This window comes from Henckelia pumila, chromosome 1 (assembly GCF_033568475.1).
Source record: "Henckelia pumila isolate YLH828 chromosome 1, ASM3356847v2, whole genome shotgun sequence".
NCBI lineage: Eukaryota > Viridiplantae > Streptophyta > Magnoliopsida > Lamiales > Gesneriaceae > Henckelia > Henckelia pumila.
Genome location: NC_133120.1, coordinates 73,702,007 through 73,724,331, shown reverse-complemented (window position 1 = coordinate 73,724,331; position 22,325 = coordinate 73,702,007). Strand labels below are relative to the sequence as shown.

The window sequence follows — 22,325 nt, the reverse complement described above, 5'->3', positions numbered from 1 at the left end:
AGCCAAACTTATGGGACTGAACCGGGAATTCACATAGATTATTGGAAAAATAAAGAAGAATTTGGGGCTGAATCGAATATATTTAACCATTTTCTCGGTTCGCTCCCAAATGTTTTGATGTTCCTGGTTTAGTACTAAATGTTTTAAAAATTATTCGGATTTGATATTTTCGTCAATTTAATGGTTAAAATTAACGGATTAAATACCCGATTTAGTCCCAAATTATTGAATCCTTTCTCGGTTTGGTCGTAAATATTTCAGAGTTTCCAATTTAGTCCTAAATATTTGTAAATTTTGATCAAGTTGGTCCTTCCATCAACTTTGACATAGTTGGCCTCAAAATGACAATAAAAAATGATAAATTTATCAACGTCAATGGTTATAACCTTTATTTAATTTATTACTCATTTTCCATAAAGATGAAATTATAAAAAATCGCAAATTGAAAATATTGTAACGCTAATTCTAAAAAATTTCAATGGAAATATAAAAACAAATATAATCGACGAACAATAATACAAAATTCAAATATGTAACGACATATATCCAGAGAAAGCAATTTTAATTTTAATGTTTTTGAAAAAACCCTAAATTTAAAGTTCTATATAAATATCGGGATTCGATAACAATAAAATAAGGTTAGCGTGCTAAAGCCAGATAAACCTGATAGAGATAAATTGTGTGCATCAATGTCAATTTCCTCAAGGTTGAGCCAAATTTTTTAGTGTGATAGTGATGATAAAGAAATATTTTTTCCCTGCTCGATTGGATAATAAATTAGCGCATCTGATTTGGATTTTGAGGATTTTAGTGGTATGACTTTCAGATATCATATTTACAGTTAGTGTAGTGACCCGCACCGTGATCACCTACTAATCAAAATCTTACACATGCATTTAACAGTAATCATAAAATATCAGCGAAAACAGAATAACATAATATAATCCCAAGAAAATAAATATGTAAATCTTGTTATACAACCATATCAAATCAAACTGTATAAACTCAAATACATCAACACTGAAAGCTTAGAAAAATAACTCTGCTGACAAACTGTAGCCTAAGCCCTCCTGGAACCACCCGCCTCGTCCAATTGCAAACATGTCCCATGAAATAGGGTGTCCAGAAATAACAGTACGAGGACGTCACCATAAAACGTTCAGTACGAGAGTATGAGTATATAATGTTATATGTGCATGTATGCAAGTGTAATGATACCAAGACTCGAGGTCAAGAATATCTGATCAAAAACAGACTTGGGCCCTGGGTATGTAGCACGCTGGGCCGTCGCTACAGGAGGTGACCTACATACCCTGATGGTGACCTAACACAAGTCTACGTGTCCAACCAAATATCAATGACCTGACACAAGCTCATGTGTCCAACTAATATTGGTGACCTGACACGAATCTTTGTGTCCAACCATCTATTGACATGATAGGGTAAATACCTACTACAGGATAACATAAGGATATAGCTCGAGATGATCATGTAATGCAACATACAGTCATGACAGGTATATGCAGATAAAATCATGCCATATAATCAAATAAATAATGCAACACATAATACATGCATACTCAGTCAGGATATCTCAAACAGTACTTTCGTACCTTAGATAACTAGGCAAACTAAACCAACTCTATGTCCAAGCCTATAGTCAGCACTACAATGCAAAATACTCATGCATTAAAATCTTGATCTAAAAGCCTTAACTAAGCTACATCATACTACCTATTTTCTATAAGGAGTCAGAGCTATACCTTCGTCCGTCGTCAGATTGCTGATGATGACTGTCCCAGAACTTGGCATCACTCTGCTGCAACTCCGGAGCACCCCGCCAACTCCCGAACCAAGCCTAAGAAGGCTAGAAATCACCTAGACACCTAACTGAGATCAGACGCTTCGATCTTGGTTTGAACGGTCCGATATGTCCGTAGCACATTGATTTATTATTTTAAAGAGATTATTAATTTATTGATTACATCCACTGACACACAATGTCCTATTCTAGAGAATTATTATTTTAAAGAGATTATTAATTTATTGAGTACTATTAATTTAGAGAGGTTCTATTAGGGGCACGTATTCGATCCAGAGTTTAACAACTTTTAATGCATTTTTTAAATGATAGACTATTATGGAGTTGATAGCTTTTTATTAACTATTACAGACTCTCACAGATTTACCTACAAAATTCAATTGATTCATTGTAGATTTTTTGAAAGACTTTTGTAGAGTTTCGTAAAATTTTCATAATTACGTGTATTTGTTCTTTTAATATATCTTATTATTATTTGACATTCACAATAATTTTAGTTTGAAATATATTTTTTCAATTTATTGATGGAAATAAATTTTAATTGTTTAAAGTTAAATCAATTTAATTCACACATATATATATATATATCAAAATTAAAACATCTTTCCATGATATAATACAATTTTTAATGGATAAAACTCGGTTCAATCTCAAATATTTGGTCGTTTTCCCGAGTTGGTCTCAAATGTTTCAATGTTTCAGGTTTAGTCCTAAATATTTATAAATATTGACCTAATTGGTCCTTCCATCTAATTAACCGTTAAACATAACGGTAAGCATGATATGTGATGAGAAAAAACTCAGTTCAGTATTAGATGTTTGATTCCTTTCCCAATTTGGTCACAAATTATTCGGTGTTGCCGACTTAGTGTTAAACGTTTACAAATTTTGATTGAGTTGGCTTTTTTGTCAATTTAACGATTAAAACTAAGTGTAAACATGACATATGACATTCGTACCACTAAAATTCCCAACATGTAACTCTGGTTTTCTCTTTCGCATGCTAACAACATTTTTCTCGTTTACGGATTCCGACATTTCTATATAATTTTAAATTTAGGGTTTTTTTTAAAATAAAATAAAATCAATTTTTTAAACGATATGTGTCGTTATTTGGTTGAATTTTGTATTCATGTTTGTCGATTATGTTTTTTATCCTTCCATTGAAATTGTTTAGAATTAAGTTTTCGAAATTTCAATTAGGGATTTGATTTTATGGAAAATGAATAATAAATTAAATAAATGTTTGAAACCGTTGATGTTGATAAATTTATCTATTTTTAATTGAGTTATCTGCATGGCCCTTGGGCTTGGCCAGACACAGGCAAGACCGAAATACAACCGGTCTTTGAGGTCAACTTGGTCAAAATTTACAAACATTGAGGACGAAATCGAAAACTTTGAAACATTGGGACCAAATCGAAAAAGGAGTCAATCATCTAATACTGACTGAATCGGGTCTTCTCTCCGTTAATTTTAACAATTAAATTGACGAAAAGATCAACTCGAACTAATTTTTGAAACGTTTAGGACTAAACTGAGAACATCAAAACATTTGAGATCGAACCAGAAAAGCAATCAAACATATGAGACTAAACCAGGAATTGCCCATTTTTAATAAAAATATGATACTTTATAGCCTAATTTTTTTTATAAAAGCTTTATAGACTAATTGAAAAGACTATAAGAAAATAAAAATAATTTTTATTCAAATATTTAATACGTACAGAATTTAAATTTTATTTATTAAAAATTATTATTACTTTCATCGGACAACCAAATTTTATGATTTTCTTATATCTAGTGTAATAATGTTATATAAAAATCACAATAATTTTAAACTTGTCACAAATATTGTATGTTTAGAAGGCATAAATAAATATAATTAATTTTTTTTAATAAAAAACGAATTAAATAAATTATTTTATAATTTCATTCTTTATTTTTTTTTGCGACTATTCAAATATTTAAGAATTGAATCATGTTATAATTTTTTGAATTAAATATTACAATAATTGATATAAATCATATATTAAAAATCACAAAATCAATTTCAAGATTCTAAATTTTCGTACGAGATATTTCTTTATTTTGATTGCAAACTATTATAAAATAAGTGAATTATTATTTAAAAAATACAACGAAAAATATATGAAGATGAAAAAAGATAATTTAATATTATATATATGGAGATACATCTTGAAGACTCGAGGGGATAAGAGGTGGGAGAAAATGATAAATTATGTGGGTTATAATTTTAAACGTCAATCCAAATCCTTGGATTAAGCCAAAATATTTTGCTTACAAAATTATAGTTGTATCTTGAGTATTTTGTATGTCAAAGAATTCAATGGAGTTATTAAAAATCTATTGACATTTTGAATAGAAAATTTTTTTTTCAGAGTTTTTAAAAATAAAAATTGAACGTCATTTTACAAAATTTAAGATAGTGTGTATTTTTAAGAATAATTTATAATAAATTTTTTCACAATAAATTTGTTGAAAAAAAATTCATAATTGATTATTTTTAGAAAATTACCCGATTCTATATATAGCCCGGGTGCATGATAACCCGACCGACTCAATTCAAGTTCCATCGCCAATCTCACAAGTTTCTCAACCCTAAGATCCTCGTATCATTCTCCACGCTTAAAGACTTGTACAACTTCAGTTCCCCACCCAAAATCTCTCTTTTCCCCTCCTCTGAATCTGCGCTTCATATATATTTCCCGGCCGCAATCCGTGCAAGCGTTTTGATTCTTGTTGGAATAGGTATTAAATTATAGAATCGATTTATTTATTTATTTTTTTTGGCGTACAATATACATTTACTATGATTTGATTTGATTTGATTTATTTCCGTGAGACGATGAGTGTTAGTGTGGTTTTTGTTAATTTTTGCTGCAATCAATTTTCTTCTGTTTGTTGATTTGATGCTCTGGTTAATTTTGTAAGAATTTCGGTGGATTGGGCAGATAATAAATTTATCAGTAGATTCCACACGAAAAGTACCGATGGTGAGAAAGAAGCCAACAGCTCGTGACGAGGAGAGCAGTGCCATCGGAGGTGGCGCTGGTAAGTCGAAGAAGAAGGCATTTGTGATTGACGATGACGAGTACTCAGTTGGGACTGAATTATCCGAGGAGGCTGCCGTTCCAGAAGAGAAAGTGGCGCCTGCAGGTAATAGAAAGAAGGGGAAAAAGGGTGGTTCGAATAAAAGGGATTCAAAGGACGAGGATGAGGAAGTGCAGGATGATAAAGTTGATGAAGAGGATGAGGTGAAATTTGCTGGTAAGAAGAAGACCAAAGGTAAGAAGAACGGAAGTAATAGCATATTTAGCAATTCAAATTTTGGGTTACTAGGAGAAGATGAGGACGAGGGCGATGCTGAATCAAAAAATGATGAAGATTACAGTGAGGATGTTACCGTATTTACTGGGAAAAAGAAGCCATCAAATACTAAAAGGGGTGGTGGTGGAAGTGGGTTTAGGTCATCGGTATTTGATGCTGTTAGTGACGAGGATGAAGAACAGGCCTTGATTAATGATGATGGGGCCTTGATTTCTTTACCTGGGAAGAAGAAGCCTTCAAAGAGTCAGAAGAGCGGTGGCAATGTCTCTTCTGCGGCTGGTTATGATGTGCTTGATGGGGAGGATGAGATCGAAGATTTGACTTTTAAAGAGGATGACGAGGATGACATAGGAATTAGTTTTGCAGGTAAGAAGAAGAAAAAGTCATCGAAGGGTGCAAAGAAGTCTTCTGGAAATTCATTTACTGCAGCAGTGCTTGACGATGAAAATGAAGATACATCAGTTTCGGAACTAGGGGATCATCTGGTACGAGGTGCCGATGATGATCAAGAGGAAGATGTATTGGCGATTAAATTCTCAGGTAAGAAAAAGTCGTCTAAGAAGAAGAGTAACAGTGTCAATAGCGCAAATGAGAATGGAAACGGGGATGCTTACTCTGAGGCCCTGGAACCCAATCAACCTACTGCAGATGCATTCAGTAAAGAATCTGATGATTTGAAAAATCAAAAGCAGTTAAACGAAGATGTGTCAGAAACTTCAAAAAACAAAAAGAAGAAGAAAAAGGGTGGGAAAGCTATTCAAGAAGAAGAAGACCTTGACAAGATTTTAGCTGAACTTGCTGAGGCACCTTTAGTGTCAAAAACTGTTCCAACTCCTGCTTCAGCTCCTATTGCACCTCCACCAGTGGAGAAGGTGCAGAACCAGTCCCAACTAGAAGAGGTTGCTGGGGATAAAGAAGCTGAAGAAGAAGAACCTATGGAGTCAGCAACTTCGAAGAAAAAGAAGAAGAAGAAAGAAAAGGAAAAGGAGAAGAAGGCAGCTGCAGCTTCAATTGCAACTGAAGAAAAGCAGGAAGAAACTAAAATTGATATGAAAAGTAAAATAACTGACAAGAAAGTTCCGAAGCATGTCCGGGAGATGCAAGAGAAACTTGCTAGAATCAAGGAAGCAGAAGAGCAGAAAAAACGGGAAGAAGAGGAGCGAATAAGGAAAGAAGAAGAGGAAAGACTCCGATTAGAAGAATTGGAACGGTTAGCTGAAGAGAAAAAGCGCATAAAAAAGGAAAGGGAAAAAGAGAAACTTCTAAAGAAAAAATTAGAAGGTAAGCTTTTAACTGGAAAACAAAAGGAAGAAGCTCGTAGATTGGAAGCAATGAGGAAGCAAATACTTGCCAATGCTGGGGGCTTGCAGTTACCTGGTGATAATACTGGAGCACCAGCCAAGCGACCCCTCTATCAGAAGAAAAAATCAAAGACACTGCCACAATCTAATGGAGCAGCCCCTGCAGAGGCTGAGAGCATGGACACAAGGGGGTTCCAGCAAGAAATTGCATCCGAGGTTGATTCTGCTGAAGCGGATAACATTGAGGAAGCTGAAGTATTGAGTGCAAAGGATAATGTAGAGGCTACTGATGTATTTGAAGAAAATGGAATGGAAGAGGAAGAAGAAATAGAAGAAGAAGACGACGACGACGACGATGCTGAGTGGGATGCTAAAAGTTGGGACGATGCGGATCTTAAGTTGTCAGGTAAAAGTGCATTTGCTGACGAAGAAGTTGACTCAGAGCCTCAGCCTTTGGTAAAGAAGGAGATAAAGAGTGCAAGGATTGCGGCACAGGATGTTGAGCTGCCTTCTGTTGCAACCAAGTCAGTTGGATTGTCGGAGAAAATTGCCTCGACCACGCCACTTAGATCCAATAATGTGGAAGTTACTGGGAAGGATCCGGAGGCTGTGGATGCAGACAAAATCAACAACAAAGTTGCTGCTAGTTCTGACAAGATCAAAAAAGTTATTGTTAAAAAGGAAACACCAAAATCGGATGATGGCCCTGTACAGAGCGGACAAGATCTTCGCTCACCAATATGCTGTATTATGGGCCATGTTGATACTGGCAAAACAAAATTGCTAGATTGCATAAGAGGTACTAATGTCCAAGAGGGCGAGGCTGGTGGGATTACTCAGCAAATTGGTGCGACCTATTTCCCTGCTGCCAATATCCGTGAGAGAACCAGGGAACTGAAAGCTGATGCGAAGCTTAATGTCCCTGGTTTGTTAGTTATTGATACTCCGGGACATGAATCTTTTACTAATTTACGATCTCGAGGATCAGGATTATGTGATATTGCAATTTTGGTGGTTGACATAATGCATGGCTTGGAACCTCAGACCATTGAATCTCTTGGTCTTCTGAAGTCGAGAAATACTGAATTCATCGTCGCCTTGAATAAAGTGAGTGGCATTGTAACCTTTCCCTTGCAAGTTTTCCATATCAATATTTGGTGGTTTTTTATTTCCATGATTCCTTCTCCTCATGTCCTTGCAGGTGGACAGGTTATATGGTTGGCAAAAATGTCCCAATGCGCCAATTGTGAAGGCAATGAAGCAACAATCAAGAGATGTTCAAATTGAGTTTAATACGAGGCTCACTCAGGTCATCTTGATCTCTTATGTTTAGCTTATTTTTTTCAGAATGGCTTTGGCTGATAGGCATTTTTTTTTTCTTTTTTCTTTTTTTTTTTTTTCTGTTTAGGTTATCACACAGTTAAAAGAGCAAGGGCTTAACACAGAGTTATATTACAAAAACAAAGAAATGGGAGAAACTTTCAGCATTGTACCCACTAGTGCTATAAGGTTTCTGTTTCCTGAGAAGTTTATTAGTTTTCTTAGCTGGTTTAGTATTTTCAGCTGTCTTTCTAGTAAAACTGTCAATATAACCTTATCATGTTTATGATTCTGGCTACAATAGTGGTGAAGGCATACCTGACTTATTGTTACTACTGGTTCAATGGACCCAGAAGACAATGGTTGAAAGGTTGACATTTAGCGATGAAGTGCAGGTTTGTTTCCTTTAATTTCCCTGATTGTGAGAAATGTTGTCCGATTGTGAGGCAAAGTTGTATACATCCTTCTCTGTGGCAGTGTACTGTTTTGGAGGTTAAGGTAATTGAAGGGCATGGAACAACAATTGATGTGGTGTTGGTAAATGGTGTACTTCATGAAGGGGACCAAATTGTTCTTTGTGGCTTACAGGTATGAATTTCAAGGTTTATTTCTGTTTTTGGATCCTTTGTCAGAAAATTCATGCTCACTCACTATACTTTTAGGGGCCTATTGTTACTTCGATTAGAGCGTTATTGACACCCCACCCGATGAAGGAGCTCCGAGTCAAGGTGAAAATTTCTTGATTATATAGTGTTTTTTAACTGGCAGTAGTAATTTATTTTAAACTACTTTCTTCCTCCAAAGCAAATTCTCTTCCACCTGCAATTTTCGTAGACATAGCAAATATACGTACAATTGAAATTAGATGTGAATCCACTTGGTCCTCCAGACTTTTATTAGTAATTATGAGATATCACTAATTTTACGTGAGGTGCCTGGATTTTGTTGACAAGGTATGCTCTGGAGTTTTTTTGGTCATCCTTCATTCTTGTAGACCACTAATAGAATAATTGATAGTTTGGCCTTGGCAATAAGTGATGGGATACACAAGCTTCGGGTAACCAAATATGAATGGTAATATAGGCTCGGATTTGGGGTGTTAGATATATATCTTGCTTGAAATTTAAAACCTTGGAACATAAAGAATATCACTTGCTCCGAGGTTGATAAGCATATTCATGATATGAATTGGAATTAAAATTGAATGAAAACACAAATGATATTATTTAGAGGTTAAAGGTTTTTCTCTAATCATCTTTATGTTATCCATGTGGAACGGGGTTCAAATGTCCAATTTTCTGTATAACCATGTAGTTTAGTTGAATAATATAGGTGGTGCATAAAAAATTTTTTTGATGGAGGGTGAAGTTCCACAAACCATCTCTATTCAGTAATTACCTCGGTTTTAATCCTGTTTTGTGATGGTCGTTACCACTAGTGACTTAGTTTTGGTGATGACTGCTTGTGTGAATCGAAGAATTTTGTGTGGTGTATTAGCAGTGAGCACAGCCGCTACAAATCATTAGTGTTTAGATTGTGAAATGTAGGTGTTTTCCTTTTGTCTGAAGTATGCTGACGAGATTATATGAATTTCCAGCATTTTATGCATATCTCTTTTTTATTTATCATTAATTCTCTCATGTTCTTATTATTATAGAATTTAGTGGTGTATGTGAAAGGGAGTTCAAGCGATTTTCATATTGAGTGTTAGAACAAGAATTTTTTGGAAGTTTGTGGAAGATAATTTTCTAATACTGTTACTGTGTTACCATTTTGATGCTGTAGGATCAATTTTTTGATTTGGGGATTGAAGCCTTTGTCTTTGATCTTTTTTATGTTGTCAACAGGCTGTGATCGAAACATAGATCCAAAAGTGATTGTTTCCATATATTAAATTTCATGAAGATTAGATTCGATATATTGGCTGAAATCTCACAGTTTTGTCATTATTTAAATCCAGGGAACTTATTTACATCATAGAGAAATCAAGGCTGCCCAGGGTATAAAGATCACTGCACAGGTAAATCGGTCAAAAGTTGCAACGATCATAATTATCAGTGATAAGTAGAAAAACGGCATGGTTTGCTGATATGTTCTTTTGGGTACAAATAAAGACATTGACATGACCTAGAATTGTTTATTTAAGAAGTCATTCTGGTTGTACTCTTTGGAAACTGATTTGAACTTTTAATTTATGGACTTCATTTTTGGGACTCCATATCATCTTCATTGAATCACTTCTATTGCGCGCTGAGTCTGCTGGCTTAATAGCCACCCCTCATTTTGTTTACTTGGTAATCTGAAAAGCTGACCCAGCAAACAAACAAACAAACCTGGTTCTCAAGGCATGCAAAGTATGCACCCAGGTTCTTAATGCATCAGTGTGCAATGCTGACATCTTTATGTCTATTTTATGGCTAGCCATAAACCTTCCATACGGTTACCTCAATATATGCCTCATAAACAGATACGAGATGCCAAAAAATTTCACCTTTGTGGATTCATTCCCAACCTTATTCTAACTCAGTATCCTGTTTTTTCTCCTCCTTTCTATCCCTTTATCTGTATGCTTACCATACTTCGCCGGTTTTTTAATTATTCATTCTTCTACTTGTTGCTGAAATAAATAAGACGCCTAAAAAATTCTGATACACAGCTCTGAAGTTCTTGAAGTTTGTAAATTTATATGGTTGAGAGTGGAATTTTAAGTTCTTAAATTTGATTGTAATTTGCCTAATTCTTTTTAAGTGTGCTGGGATTTTGCAGTTCGTGATTTGTCGGGATTAAGTGCTGAAATTATTTGACTACGTAATTTATGTGCGGAATTAGTATGTTCTTAGATTATTTTTGAAATGCTGATTTGTTTAGTAATGTTATTGATGGTGAAATTAGATATTCTAATATGTTTTTGAAGTGCTGATAATTCCGCACTCAATTAGCAATTGTGCATGTTCACGTGTTTAAGTTGGACTGCTGCTGATAATTTCTGACTCTTTTGCTTGTTTTGTCTTGTAGGGCCTTGAGCATGCCATTGCAGGCTCAAGTCTCTATGTTGTGGGGCCGGATGATGACTTGGATAACATCAAAGAGCAAGCTATGGGGGATATGAAGTCGTTGATGAGTAGGATTGATAAAAGTGGTGAGGGAGTTTATGTTCAAGCATCTACTCTTGGGTCATTAGAAGCATTATTGGAGTTCTTGAAGACTCCCGTTGTCAACATACCTGTCAGTGGCATAAGCATAGGCCCGGTACACAAAAAAGATGTGATGAAGGCTAGTGTTATGCTGGAGAAGAAAAAAGAGTATGCGACTATACTGGCCTTTGATGTTAAAGTGACACCAGAAGCTCGGGAACTGGCTGATGAACTTGGTGTGAAAATATTCATTGCTGACATTATATACCACTTATTTGATCAATTTAAGGCCTATATAGATAATCTTAAGGAGGAAAAGAAGAAAGAAGCTTCTGAAGAAGCAGTTTTTCCCTGTGTTCTCAAGATTATGCCCAACTGTGTGTTCAATAAGAAGGATCCCATTGTCTTGGGGGTTGATGTCCTTGAAGGCATTGCGAAGGTAGATCATCGAACTACCCCCTTATTTCAAGCATCTATAATATATGCGTGTGTGTGTGTGCCGCCCACGCCCCGCCCCGCATCCGCATCCGCCCCCGCCCCCGCCCCCGCCTCCGCCTCATCATCATACATGCCCTTACAATACAAACTTGTAGAATTTGCTACATTGGATCTCGTGTCCTATGCTCTGTTTGAAATTAAGTAAATGCTCTTGCTGGAATCAACCCAGGCACATGTGATTGATGTGGTCATGATACAAAGTTGATAATAATTTGATTTTCATGATGGTGGTTTTCCATTGTGAATGAAGAATGATCTGGAGAGTCACAGTGTAGTAGAAAAACTAGCAACTGATTTTTCATTCAAGTTTTCCATTTACGGCCTACCACATAATTTCTATGGTCAAAGCACATTCATTTTTGATACAAAACCATCTCATTAAAATGCAAATCTAACAAGCTAGCTATACATTTACGAGGGAGGGTGGTGGGAAGCATCTCTTTAGATGTGTCTACTTTATTAATATTTGTGTTTATCTTGATAGATTTGTTTGTTGTACTTTTTTTTTTCTCTTTATTTGTTGAGATCAAAGTTTGTCTTGAATTGAATTTATACAGATTGGAACTCCAGTATGTGTTCCTCAAAGGGAGTTTATTGATATTGGTCGTATATCTTCAATTGAGAAAGATCACAAGCCTGTTGATTATGCCAAGAAAGGCCAGAAGGTGGCCATTAAGGTTTGATGTTTTCATTTGCTGCTACATTTGTTTTTCTGGGGACCTTGATATATGGTTCTTTCTTTCTGTTCGAATATTATGACATTCAAATTGATTGTGCAACTGAAGCATTGAATTAATGTATTTGATGCTTTTTAAGACGTTCAACACTGCATACCTTTATATGATATGGAACGTGACTCACGTATTTTGAGTTTTTTTCATCATACTTTGTGTTGAAGGGACAGTTTATTTTTGCAGATAATCGGCAGTAACTCCGAGGAGCAGCAGAAGATGTTTGGCCGGCATTTTGAGATTGAAGATGAGCTTGTGAGCAAAATCTCAAGAAACTCCCTTGATGCGCTGAAAGAACATTATGCGGTTAGTATTCACGGAATTTTAATGCACATTTTCACTTTTTGCTCCATACACCACTTGTTTAGCTGGCGAGTACAAGTTCCTCGGAGAATCAGGCTTATCCTCTTATTTTGAAAACCTTGCTTGTGTTTGTAGCTGAAAGTTTAAATCATAACACTTCTTTTGTTCGTCAATTTAAAACGCACAGGAAGACTTATCCGTCGAGGAGAAAAGGTTACTATTCAAATTGAAAAAACTTTTCAAGATACCATGAGTTTTTTACTCGTACCCATTGGAAAGAAACTGCATGTGGGCGTGTCGCTCCTTGTCACTTAACCGTGATCTGAGGATTTTGTATCTCATGAAGAAAAACTGAGGACTACACAAATCCAGGGTAGAATAATTCTTCAAACTACCGAGTTTTACTTTTTCAAGCGACTTTGAACCATTCAAGTACCCGTGGAGGTGGCGGAAGTCCGTGCCGGTATTGCCTGTGCCCGGGTTTTTTTGTGCTTCAGTTTTGCTGATAAGGTCAATGGTATGAGAGAGCCAAATTGGTTGGGAAGCTACACTACACTTGATAACTTGCCATTTGCGTGTTCTTTTTTAACTATCCTCAAAATTTTGATTCTGCCATTGTAAGTTTGGTGAATGGTGGTTCCTTTTCACTATGGTATTTATAATTTTTTTTTTAAATTTTGTTATGCACGTTCGATGTGCCTTGAATGAGGAAATGAGTGACGAGAAATCAACTACTATGTTATGTCGGTAGCCGGAGGCTGATTAATATGCTTGGAGCTCCCCCGTTTGGTTGGAGAAGTTAATATATCATTATTATTATTATTTTTTAAAAACTATTCTGTTTAAAATTGCAGCGTTTGGTACTTAGGTAATAGAATGTTTCTTTCAATGATATTTCAAAATAAAAACAAAATATTTTTCAACATTCATCAAAAACGTCGAAAGTTTCTGTTTTTCTTAATAATAATAACATTTTAAAAATCGAACTTTTTTTATAAAATAAAAAAGAAAATTTATAACTTCTGTATCCGAATAGAGTCAACAACTGTTTCAAACTGAATTTCAAGAGATTCCTTGGGTCTTTGGGTGGATGTATTTAAATAAAGAAATTTAATTTGATAATAGATTTCAAAGGATGTCTACTTTGGGTGAGTTTGAAATCAATGTCTAAATGTGTTCTAAATCAAATGTGTTATATAACAGAAGAATTTGAGAGGATTCTATTTAAATTTTGAAATCTATTTTGTCCATTTAGCTTTTAAGGATTTGAAATCAGTTTCGTAACCTAAATGTTAGATAACGAGGGGATTCGATTTCAAATTCGTATATCAAATTTATTTTATCTCTTTGTCAAACAATTAAAATGGAAAGATTTGAAATCTTTTTGTTGTCTAAATATTTTGTATTTTAAACTTGAACATCGTATTCACTCCTCGATCTAGCTGATGGATTTCAAATGGTATAATTTGAAATATTCTTAATTCAAATACTTCCATCCAAATTTGAAAATTATGGACCACGAATGTAAATGAGTCGAGCCGAACAGTATCAATCTCGAACTTGGCTCGTTTGACAAAAATAAGGGCTCGAACTCGATCCGAGTTTTTATCGTAAGGCTCGGTCTCGGCTTGTTTAGTATATATAAAAGCTCGGGCTCGGCTCGTTTATCATTTTAAACGAGCCTGAATCGAGTTCAGCTCGTTAAGCAGACTCGTTAGAGAGCTTATTTTCAGGCTCGTTAGTGAGCTCGTTTTCGGGCTCGTTAAGCAAGGTTTGTTAGCAGACTCGTTAAGGAAGCTCAGACTCGTTAAGTGAGCTCGTTAAGCAGGCTAGTTAGCAAGCTTGCTTTCATGCTCGTTTTCTGGCTCGTCAGACATAACAGAGCTCGAGTTTGATTTGTTTTTTAATTATAATTTTCGATCAAATTGACTATATCTTGATTTATAATCTTACCATGATCTAAAACTTCAACCTCCAACACAACCCAATTCAAAAAATTCACCAATTTCATTTATTAAAGTTTTCGATCTTTATGAATTTACAACATCATTATTAACTGTTCAAGTCATGATATATCTTGAAATCTCCAAATTTATAATAGATCAAATTCTATATGCAAATTTCAACCACAATCATTCGACTGCTTTCAATCTGTACAAGTTCAATGTGCACTATCCTATGCTATATAGTACACAATTGTATTCATCATTCAAAAAATTTTACCATACGATCAAATAATTAATAAACTAAAAATTCAAGATTCGTTATTCTTTATATCTTTCAAATAAAATCTGAGGCTCCCAACTAAAAATCCTAAACCCAAGTTTCGAGCACTTACTTTTGAAGAAAATCAACACAGTCAATGCTTATTTCACAAGTATTTAAAATTTTATTGTGTGGCTTAATTATTATAATATATATATTTTTAGATTTAAAAAAAATGTATATTTATTTTAAAATGTTTTAAAAAAACCACTACACTATTATTTTTTATAATGAGATATAAGCATTACTTGTAATACGATCTGCCCGTATATGAAATATTTTATAAATTTATTAAAATGTTGTGCATATATACATATATTGAGTTAACAAGTTTTAACTCAATAAATTTAATTTAGATAAGTTCACAACTTCTTTTAACTAAAATGTTTTAATATCATTCATCTATCACATATAGTTCTAATTTTTGTAAGACATTTTAAATAAAATTGTTATTTCAGTTCTTTAAAAATATATTGATTGAATTGCCATTCATTAGTAATATTGCACATATAAATATTTTATTTATTGTGTTTTTAAGAGAATTTTAATACAATAATTTTAAAGTTAAAATAAAAAATACAAATTGTGGCTACATCTTATATATTGTAAATTCATCTTTATTTCAACAAAGTATTATGTTCTAATCATGTCATTTGCATTAAATTAATATTTTTTATTTGTCCACTCAAGCTCAAACTAGATAAAGTCACATAAATTAAATGAACATATTCGTGAGCCTCCGAAACGAGCCAAGCCCAAGCTGGAGCTCGCGAGCCTCCTAAACGAGCCGAGCTCGAGCCCATACTAGCAAGCCTCCTAAACGAGCCGAGCTCGAGCTCGGGCTCTCGAGCCTATTGACAAACATGTTCACGAGCTCACGAGCCGAACATCCTTAAGCTCAAGTTCGGCTCGTGAAAATTGTCGAGCTCAAAATCAAGCTCGAGCTCGGCTCGATAAGCTCACTGAACGAGCTCGAACGAGCTTTCTACCGAGTCGAGCTCCGAATAGCTCGCGAACCATTCGATTCGTTTACATCCCTAATTATGGTTATGCTTGGATTCGAACCGAATTAAAATTATCGGTTTGAATTTAAATTAAAATTCTACAATACAAACACACTAGGAGAAAAATACTGTATAATTGTCAGAAAATTTTTAAATTCAGAAAACCATACTTAATTGTGTTTCACCTTAAAAGTTCATTATATTAAAAATAACTTGAACAAAAAAATTATTATTTTGGATTTATATGAAATTTTCCCATGGTCCCCGAGAAATAGTGAGATTTATGTAAATGGAATTTTGCATAACTCAAAACTGCTTTTAAAAAAAATCATAATAATATGTCAAAATACAACATAAAATAAAATAATGCTGTCTAACCTTCTATATGAACAAATCTGAGATATCCGAGGTCCAATACATCTTGCAGCCTCACAGGCACATCATTCTTTCTCCATAATAAGAATTTCCAATACCAACATATGATACGCAATCTAATATTATTAAAATAATTGTAAAATAAAATTGTTTAATTATTCAACATCACAGTTTCAAAAGAATTGTACAAAATAACAGAGATTGCTGATCAGATCATTTTGGTCGGCATATTAATTCTTTGATCAATGTAGCATGATCTTAACAAATCCTATGTAATCCGTACACAGATAGCAAGATGTAAACATGATCACAGTTTAAGAACCGCGATTCAGCAGCAGGTGGAACCAGAAAATGTCATATATATACAGCTGCATTATATTCTGATGACAAAGCGAACAGACATAAAGTAGCAATCAAGGAACTTAAACATGCAAAAGTGGCCCCTCCAAGAATTCGATTTGGGCTTCATCTTCATTGACTATACTCTGTTAATTGGTTTCTTGAGTGACTAGAGATCTGATCGCTTGAGTCTCCACTCCCTCTAATCTGAAAAGTCAGCATCATCTTCTTTAGTTATGTAGCTACTCCACTTTGACACTGGCCCATTTGCTGCTGTTCTTGTATGATTTAATTGTCCGTCGGAAGTATTTTCTTGCTCCCATAGTGTTTTGTAATCATTCTCCTTGGAAGTTGATACAAAAGTTTTCTTTGCTAAATCGTCTTTGTCATCTAGACTTTGTATCATGAGGCTGTTTTGTTTAGAAGCTAGGGTTTCTTGATGTAACACAATTTGTTCCTCCTCATCGGAACAAATACTTTGCCTCTGCTGCATATCTGCATAAACTAGTTTGATTATCTACAATCCAAATAAACTTAACACTCTTGGGAATTAGGTTTCGGAACTGGGATTGCCCATGAGGCTGCTGACCGTAATCATAGAACTATGAAATCTTTTTCAGAAAGAGTAGGTGCATACTCATCTTCCGATTAATTTCATTCAATTTTGTGCTTTTTTACTGTGGGGCTCTAGGAAACCCTTTCATGATTGGATTCAGATAAAATGCTGCTCCAAACAAGCAGCAAAAACATCAACGAATTCCAAATTTCAATGGCAACAGAAGGTCCTACTCAACCAAGAACGATATTTCATATGAAACATAGTATAAATTATGTGGTCAAACATTAGGAAATCAGCATCACCTAGTGAAAAATAGTATATAAGATGTCACACTATCTCAAATATCAGCATCTCCCTAAAATTTCTTGCGGGCTCAATGTGCAAACTAACTGATTAGAATGTGGTGGCTTGTTCATAAACCGGCCTATCACATAAATACTTGTAGGTAGTAACATATCAATGTTGAACCGACGATAATCCTCAAGTTGATCTTTCAATATGTAATCACCAATTTTAGGTCTTTTAAATGTTAAAAGGTAGCTCAAATACAAGATAGATGAATCAGACTTGAACACTGTTTGAAAAAATGTTCCATATACAGCAGCAATTCATGCATTCAAGATAAAAAAAGTAAAATAAATAAATGATCAAAATCTCTTAAAAACAAGTTATTCATAATTAATGTATCATTCAACGAAAGAGCAAAGCATCCAATGTTCCAGTTAGTGATTGAATTCACCTTCATATAGAGCATTTTTCGGCCTTTTGTCTTTACTTCTATTTGGAAACACTGGTGTCAGAAGATTTTTGCCATTCCTAATCCCAGCAGCATAATCCTTCAATTTTGGCTTTTTAAGCACTGGTTTGGGGATCTCTGTTACAACCCTCGCCTCATCAAATGTATCATCCCCAGAATCTGCACCTTTCAATCACAGCAAAATGATACAATAATCAATTATTATCAAACAGACCCACCGATCGTAAGTGATAAGTGCAATTGGATGTATATCGGGTGGGAACAAAGATTACATTTTACAAGCAAAACATTTGATTTTCTTGGCATCTAAGCCAAGATCGTCCCCATTCCCACATGGACTCAAACTCTGATTAAAATAACAATATAAACACCTTTTTTGCCCTCACATTTCTCAAATCTTTTGGAGCAATCTTCCCGATCATACTCAACATACTCAGTCCAGTCAGTCCTCTTCTTCTTCTGATCTTCCATAGCGGAAAATACCTCCTTCTCAAAGATATCCTCTCCTTCTTCGAGGGCTAATTCTTTTCGATCCGATGATTGGCGGGACATGTTGAATTTCTGGACGAACTGCCGGATGTTTTTGGCCATATAATCTTCGGAGAACACACGGCGAACGGATTGCTTCTGGTTGCACACGACGCATACCCATTTGTTGCTGCTCTTTTTGGCCTGCTTCACCTGCAGCGAGAACGGGGTAATGCAACCAATTCATATAACATAAACGCACAAATTTCAAGCAAATATAGCAGATAAAAAATCTTGCCTGCATAGTGAAGCATTGAAAACACTGGACGGCAATGAATTTAGTCTGCATCTTGCTTCGGATTCAGAGTTGAGAATTCAACCAATATGGCGGGAATTAGGGGCTTAGGGCTTTGGATTCAAATTTCCACAGACAGGTATTTATATGTGATATTTGGGTTCGGAATTTGGGCCGGTATTTGGGTTGGACTCAGATTATGCATTTCTTAATGGACTCTTTTGCTATAAAAGTCTAATAATTGAGATTGGATTCCCACAAAGTTTTGTGTATGGTGCCCCATTCGGACATAAGAATGGGAGTTAGTCTAGCCCACATTGCTTCCTCACGAACCCCAAATCTCAGCCAATCGAATGGATTGACTCCCAAGGCCCAAACAATAAACACTGGACAACAATTTGAGATTTACGAAAAAATATTCACTCTTTTAAAAAATAATAATTAAGAATCATGAGTTGCCGTATACTTGAGGGGTTTTTAATTTGAGTTTTTCATTTTTCAATTCTGGCCAAACCTATGGTAGATTGTATATCTTGGGGTTGCTTTTATTTAGATTTCATGTTCTGCTTGAGTCGGTCTCTTTGTGAGACGGTCTCAAAGATCTTTATCCGTGAGACCGGGCAAATCAACTCATATTTATAATAAAAAAGTTATATTTTTGGCATAAAAAATAATACACTATTATGTGTGACTCAATTAGTAGATTCGTCTCACAAAATTTATCCGTGAGACCGTCTAATAAGAGTTTTTTTGCTGCTTTTAACCTCAAAATTAAATATAATATGTAAAATGGGTATATTATCTATCTAGATTTTCATTGATTCTATGGATAACTATGAGGACAAAAACTCCTATGAGACGGTCTCAATGGTAGTTTTTTTGAGACGAGTATCTTATATGAGTTATTCATTAAAAAATATTTCATTTTATACCAAAAATATTACTTATTATTATAAATATGGGTAAGATTGACCCGTCTCACGGATGAGACCGTCTCACAGGATTGTGTTAACTATGAGAGGGTGATTTGGTTTTAGTTCGTTCTCTATTAACATCATTGTAAATATGTATTTTTGTTTTCAACATCAAATAAAAATTTATATGTTTTAAATTTTATACATTTAATGATGCACTAAATGAAAAAAAAAAAGAAAAAAATTGATCATAAACGTATAAAAAAAGGAAAATAAAAAAATTCTCAATCGCAAACAATAAAAAAATGAGAAAAAATTCATATTAAAAATTTTGTATAAAATAGTTGTCCACACATATTCTTAATATTTTCAACTTTAAAATTATTTTTCTAAAATAGTTATCCAAACATCTTTTAACTATAAAAACTTTTTTCTAAATAGTAATCCAAACAAATATTTATTCTTAAAACAACTTTTAAAACATTTTTTAAAAAAACTTTTATAAAAAACATTTTTGAAATACTTATTCAAATGAAATCAAAATATTTAGTCGGTTGGCTCGTCTAACCAAGAAGGTAACGTGCAAAATTATATATATATATATATATAATCTCGTTATCATTATATATATATATATATATATATATATATATATATATAATGATAACGAGATTTCTTCTGATTTTTAATCAAAATATATAATATCCAATCAAATCTCACACGTATCAAGAAAATTTTCTAAAATATTGTGTTAGTTTTTATCCAGTGCTACAAGTCACGTATATGGGAAGGATATTTATAAACTTATGCCCGTAGCCTGACTAGTTCATTATTTTGATACCTATATATATGGCTATTTCAGTTTTGAACTTTACAAAAATAGAAATTCGTACAAACTCAAAATTTACTACTCATTGTAATCATACAACGTAACTTAAGCTTTTAATAATTTAATTTAAATTATCGAATTTAATTAGTGTATATGCTGGACAATAATTAATAATATATAATTGGCTCTATCCTAGCTCTTACGCCACCATCAATCAAAATTATATTATGTTTAGAAAATAAAACTTGCTCTATCATGAATCATCTTAATTACGACCTTAATATATTATATATATGCAACTTTTTAGGGTGAATTAATTAAGTATCTACAATATCAGAAAGTTTGAGAGATATGATAGCATTGGTCACACTCGTGATACATGTGAGGTATAGCTAACCCTATATATAAATGAATCTTGGAGACGAGCTTTCATATATATATGTATATCCCTAAAAGCCAATTAATTAACTTCAAATGGAGAGCATACAAGATGATAAATGTTGTTACGATGATGAGAGTGATGAATATTCTCAAGTCCAAGAGCTGCTTGAAAACAAGACGAGTTGGCACGGGGCATCCTTATGCAAATACAAGGGTTTCTGGTGTCTTACAGATCTTCTTATGCTAAATATACGTTGTCAAAAATATTTCAAAGCTCGTAACACAGATATAATATTAGCAACCCTTCCGAAAGCCGGAACTACTTGGTTGAAAGCATTAACGTTTAGCATCGTCAATCGGTTTCGTTGTCCTGATCTTGATGAAAGCCCTTTACTCACATCCAACCCTCATGTTTTAGTGCCTTTTCTTGAAAGCATGTATCAAGATACTCACGAAAACACTAGCTTGGATCACATCCCCGATCCGAGAATCTTCTCGACCCACATGCATTATAAGTCTCTTCCACGTTCAATAACGGAGTCTAAATGTCGCATTATACACATATGTAGGAACCCTTTGGATCAATTCATTTCGCTATGGCATTTCAGGAACATGGTTGCAGCTGCCCCGCCGGTTTCTTTGGACGAATTTTTGGGAACCTATTGTGAAGGAATACATGTTCATGGACCCTTTTGGGAACATATTTTGGAATACTGGAATGCCCATTTGAAGGATCCCCAAAACGTTTTGTTTTTAAAGTACGAGGATCTTAAAAAAGATATACATTATAATGTGAAAAGGATAGCAGAATTCATTGGATTCCCTTTCACTTTGGAGGAGGAAAAGGCAGGATTGGTAGGTGAAATAACCAACCTATGCAGTTTTGATAAGCTTAAGGGTTTGGAGGTAAATAAGGTTGGTGTCAACTCGTTACATTCTCAATTCAAAAATAGATATTATTTTAGAAAAGGGGAAATTGGAGATTCGGCCAATTATTTAAGTCCTTTTATGGTTGAAAGTATTGAAAAAGTTGTGGAAGAGAAGTTTGGGGAATCTGGGTTGAAGTTCTAGCTTGCATTTTATCATGTAATTCTATGATATATATTCTATGTGATTTCATGATTTGTGAGTGCGTGCATGATGCTTGTTAATTTGGTGAGTTGTCTATTTCAGCTTGGTTTGAAGTGTTTTACCTTCTTTTATCTTATGCTTAATTTGTATGCTTGGATTGTATAATTAATAATATATATATATATATATATATATATTGTTCAACTTTAATTTATTATGTATGTTTTGGTGGTACAATTTAGTTTGCTTACTCCGATTTATCTTTGGAAAGGTAATCAGATGTGATATTTCTTTGGGTTTCAATTGCTAGATCGTCATGTCCACAAAAATATGAATGACCCTTATAAACATTCCACAGCGTCCTCCATGAACTGTTCCAACAATACGATCGACTACTATCTACGAAGTTGTTATTTTGTTTATTTATGTATGCTCCATCAATTCTGTTTACGTTGTAAAAGACAATCATTTTGTTATTTAATAGATTGGTTTTGGATCTATGCTACAAGGACTTCTTGTTATACGATTGTGTGATTGTTAAACGTCTGTGTCTATACGACTCGGTCTCGAAACGTGACAAATTTTCTTAACAGTGCATTATAAATTGA

The 22,325-nt window shown here is 34.2% G+C and overlaps 3 protein-coding genes across 4 annotated transcripts; 2 read left to right on the top strand and 1 right to left on the bottom strand.

The window, feature by feature from the left end:
- Positions 1-4,392: 4,392 nt before the first annotated feature.
- Positions 4,393-13,227, top strand: LOC140876101 (uncharacterized). 2 transcript variants are annotated; one of them, XM_073279965.1, is made up of 12 exons: positions 4,393-4,594; positions 4,798-7,581; positions 7,676-7,783; positions 7,883-7,983; positions 8,099-8,189; positions 8,272-8,382; positions 8,457-8,522; positions 9,755-9,814; positions 10,810-11,367; positions 11,984-12,103; positions 12,344-12,463; positions 12,648-13,227. In XM_073279965.1, the coding sequence occupies exons 2-12, from the start codon at positions 4,837-4,839 to the stop codon at positions 12,711-12,713; spliced, it is 4,146 nt and encodes a 1,381-aa protein (XP_073136066.1). In that variant the 5' UTR covers positions 4,393-4,594; positions 4,798-4,836; the 3' UTR covers positions 12,714-13,227. The 2 variants fall into 2 exon arrangements, with proteins under 2 accessions (XP_073136066.1, XP_073136067.1); XM_073279966.1 differs by having other exon boundaries at positions 4,778-7,581.
- A 3,119-nt stretch (positions 13,228-16,346) lies between these two features.
- LOC140876460 (uncharacterized) lies at positions 16,347-18,625 on the bottom strand. Its single transcript, XM_073280433.1, has 4 exons — positions 18,526-18,625; positions 18,146-18,440; positions 17,742-17,924; positions 16,347-16,938 (listed from the first exon to the last, which is right to left on the bottom strand). Exons 1-4 carry the CDS (start codon positions 18,574-18,576, stop codon positions 16,646-16,648), a joined length of 822 nt encoding a protein of 273 aa, XP_073136534.1. The 5' UTR covers positions 18,577-18,625; the 3' UTR covers positions 16,347-16,645.
- A 2,114-nt stretch (positions 18,626-20,739) lies between these two features.
- LOC140865168 (cytosolic sulfotransferase 15-like) lies at positions 20,740-21,717 on the top strand. The gene has a single exon (XM_073269718.1). It carries the CDS (start codon positions 20,740-20,742, stop codon positions 21,715-21,717), a length of 978 nt encoding a protein of 325 aa, XP_073125819.1.
- The last annotated feature ends 608 nt before the right edge of the window (positions 21,718-22,325 follow it).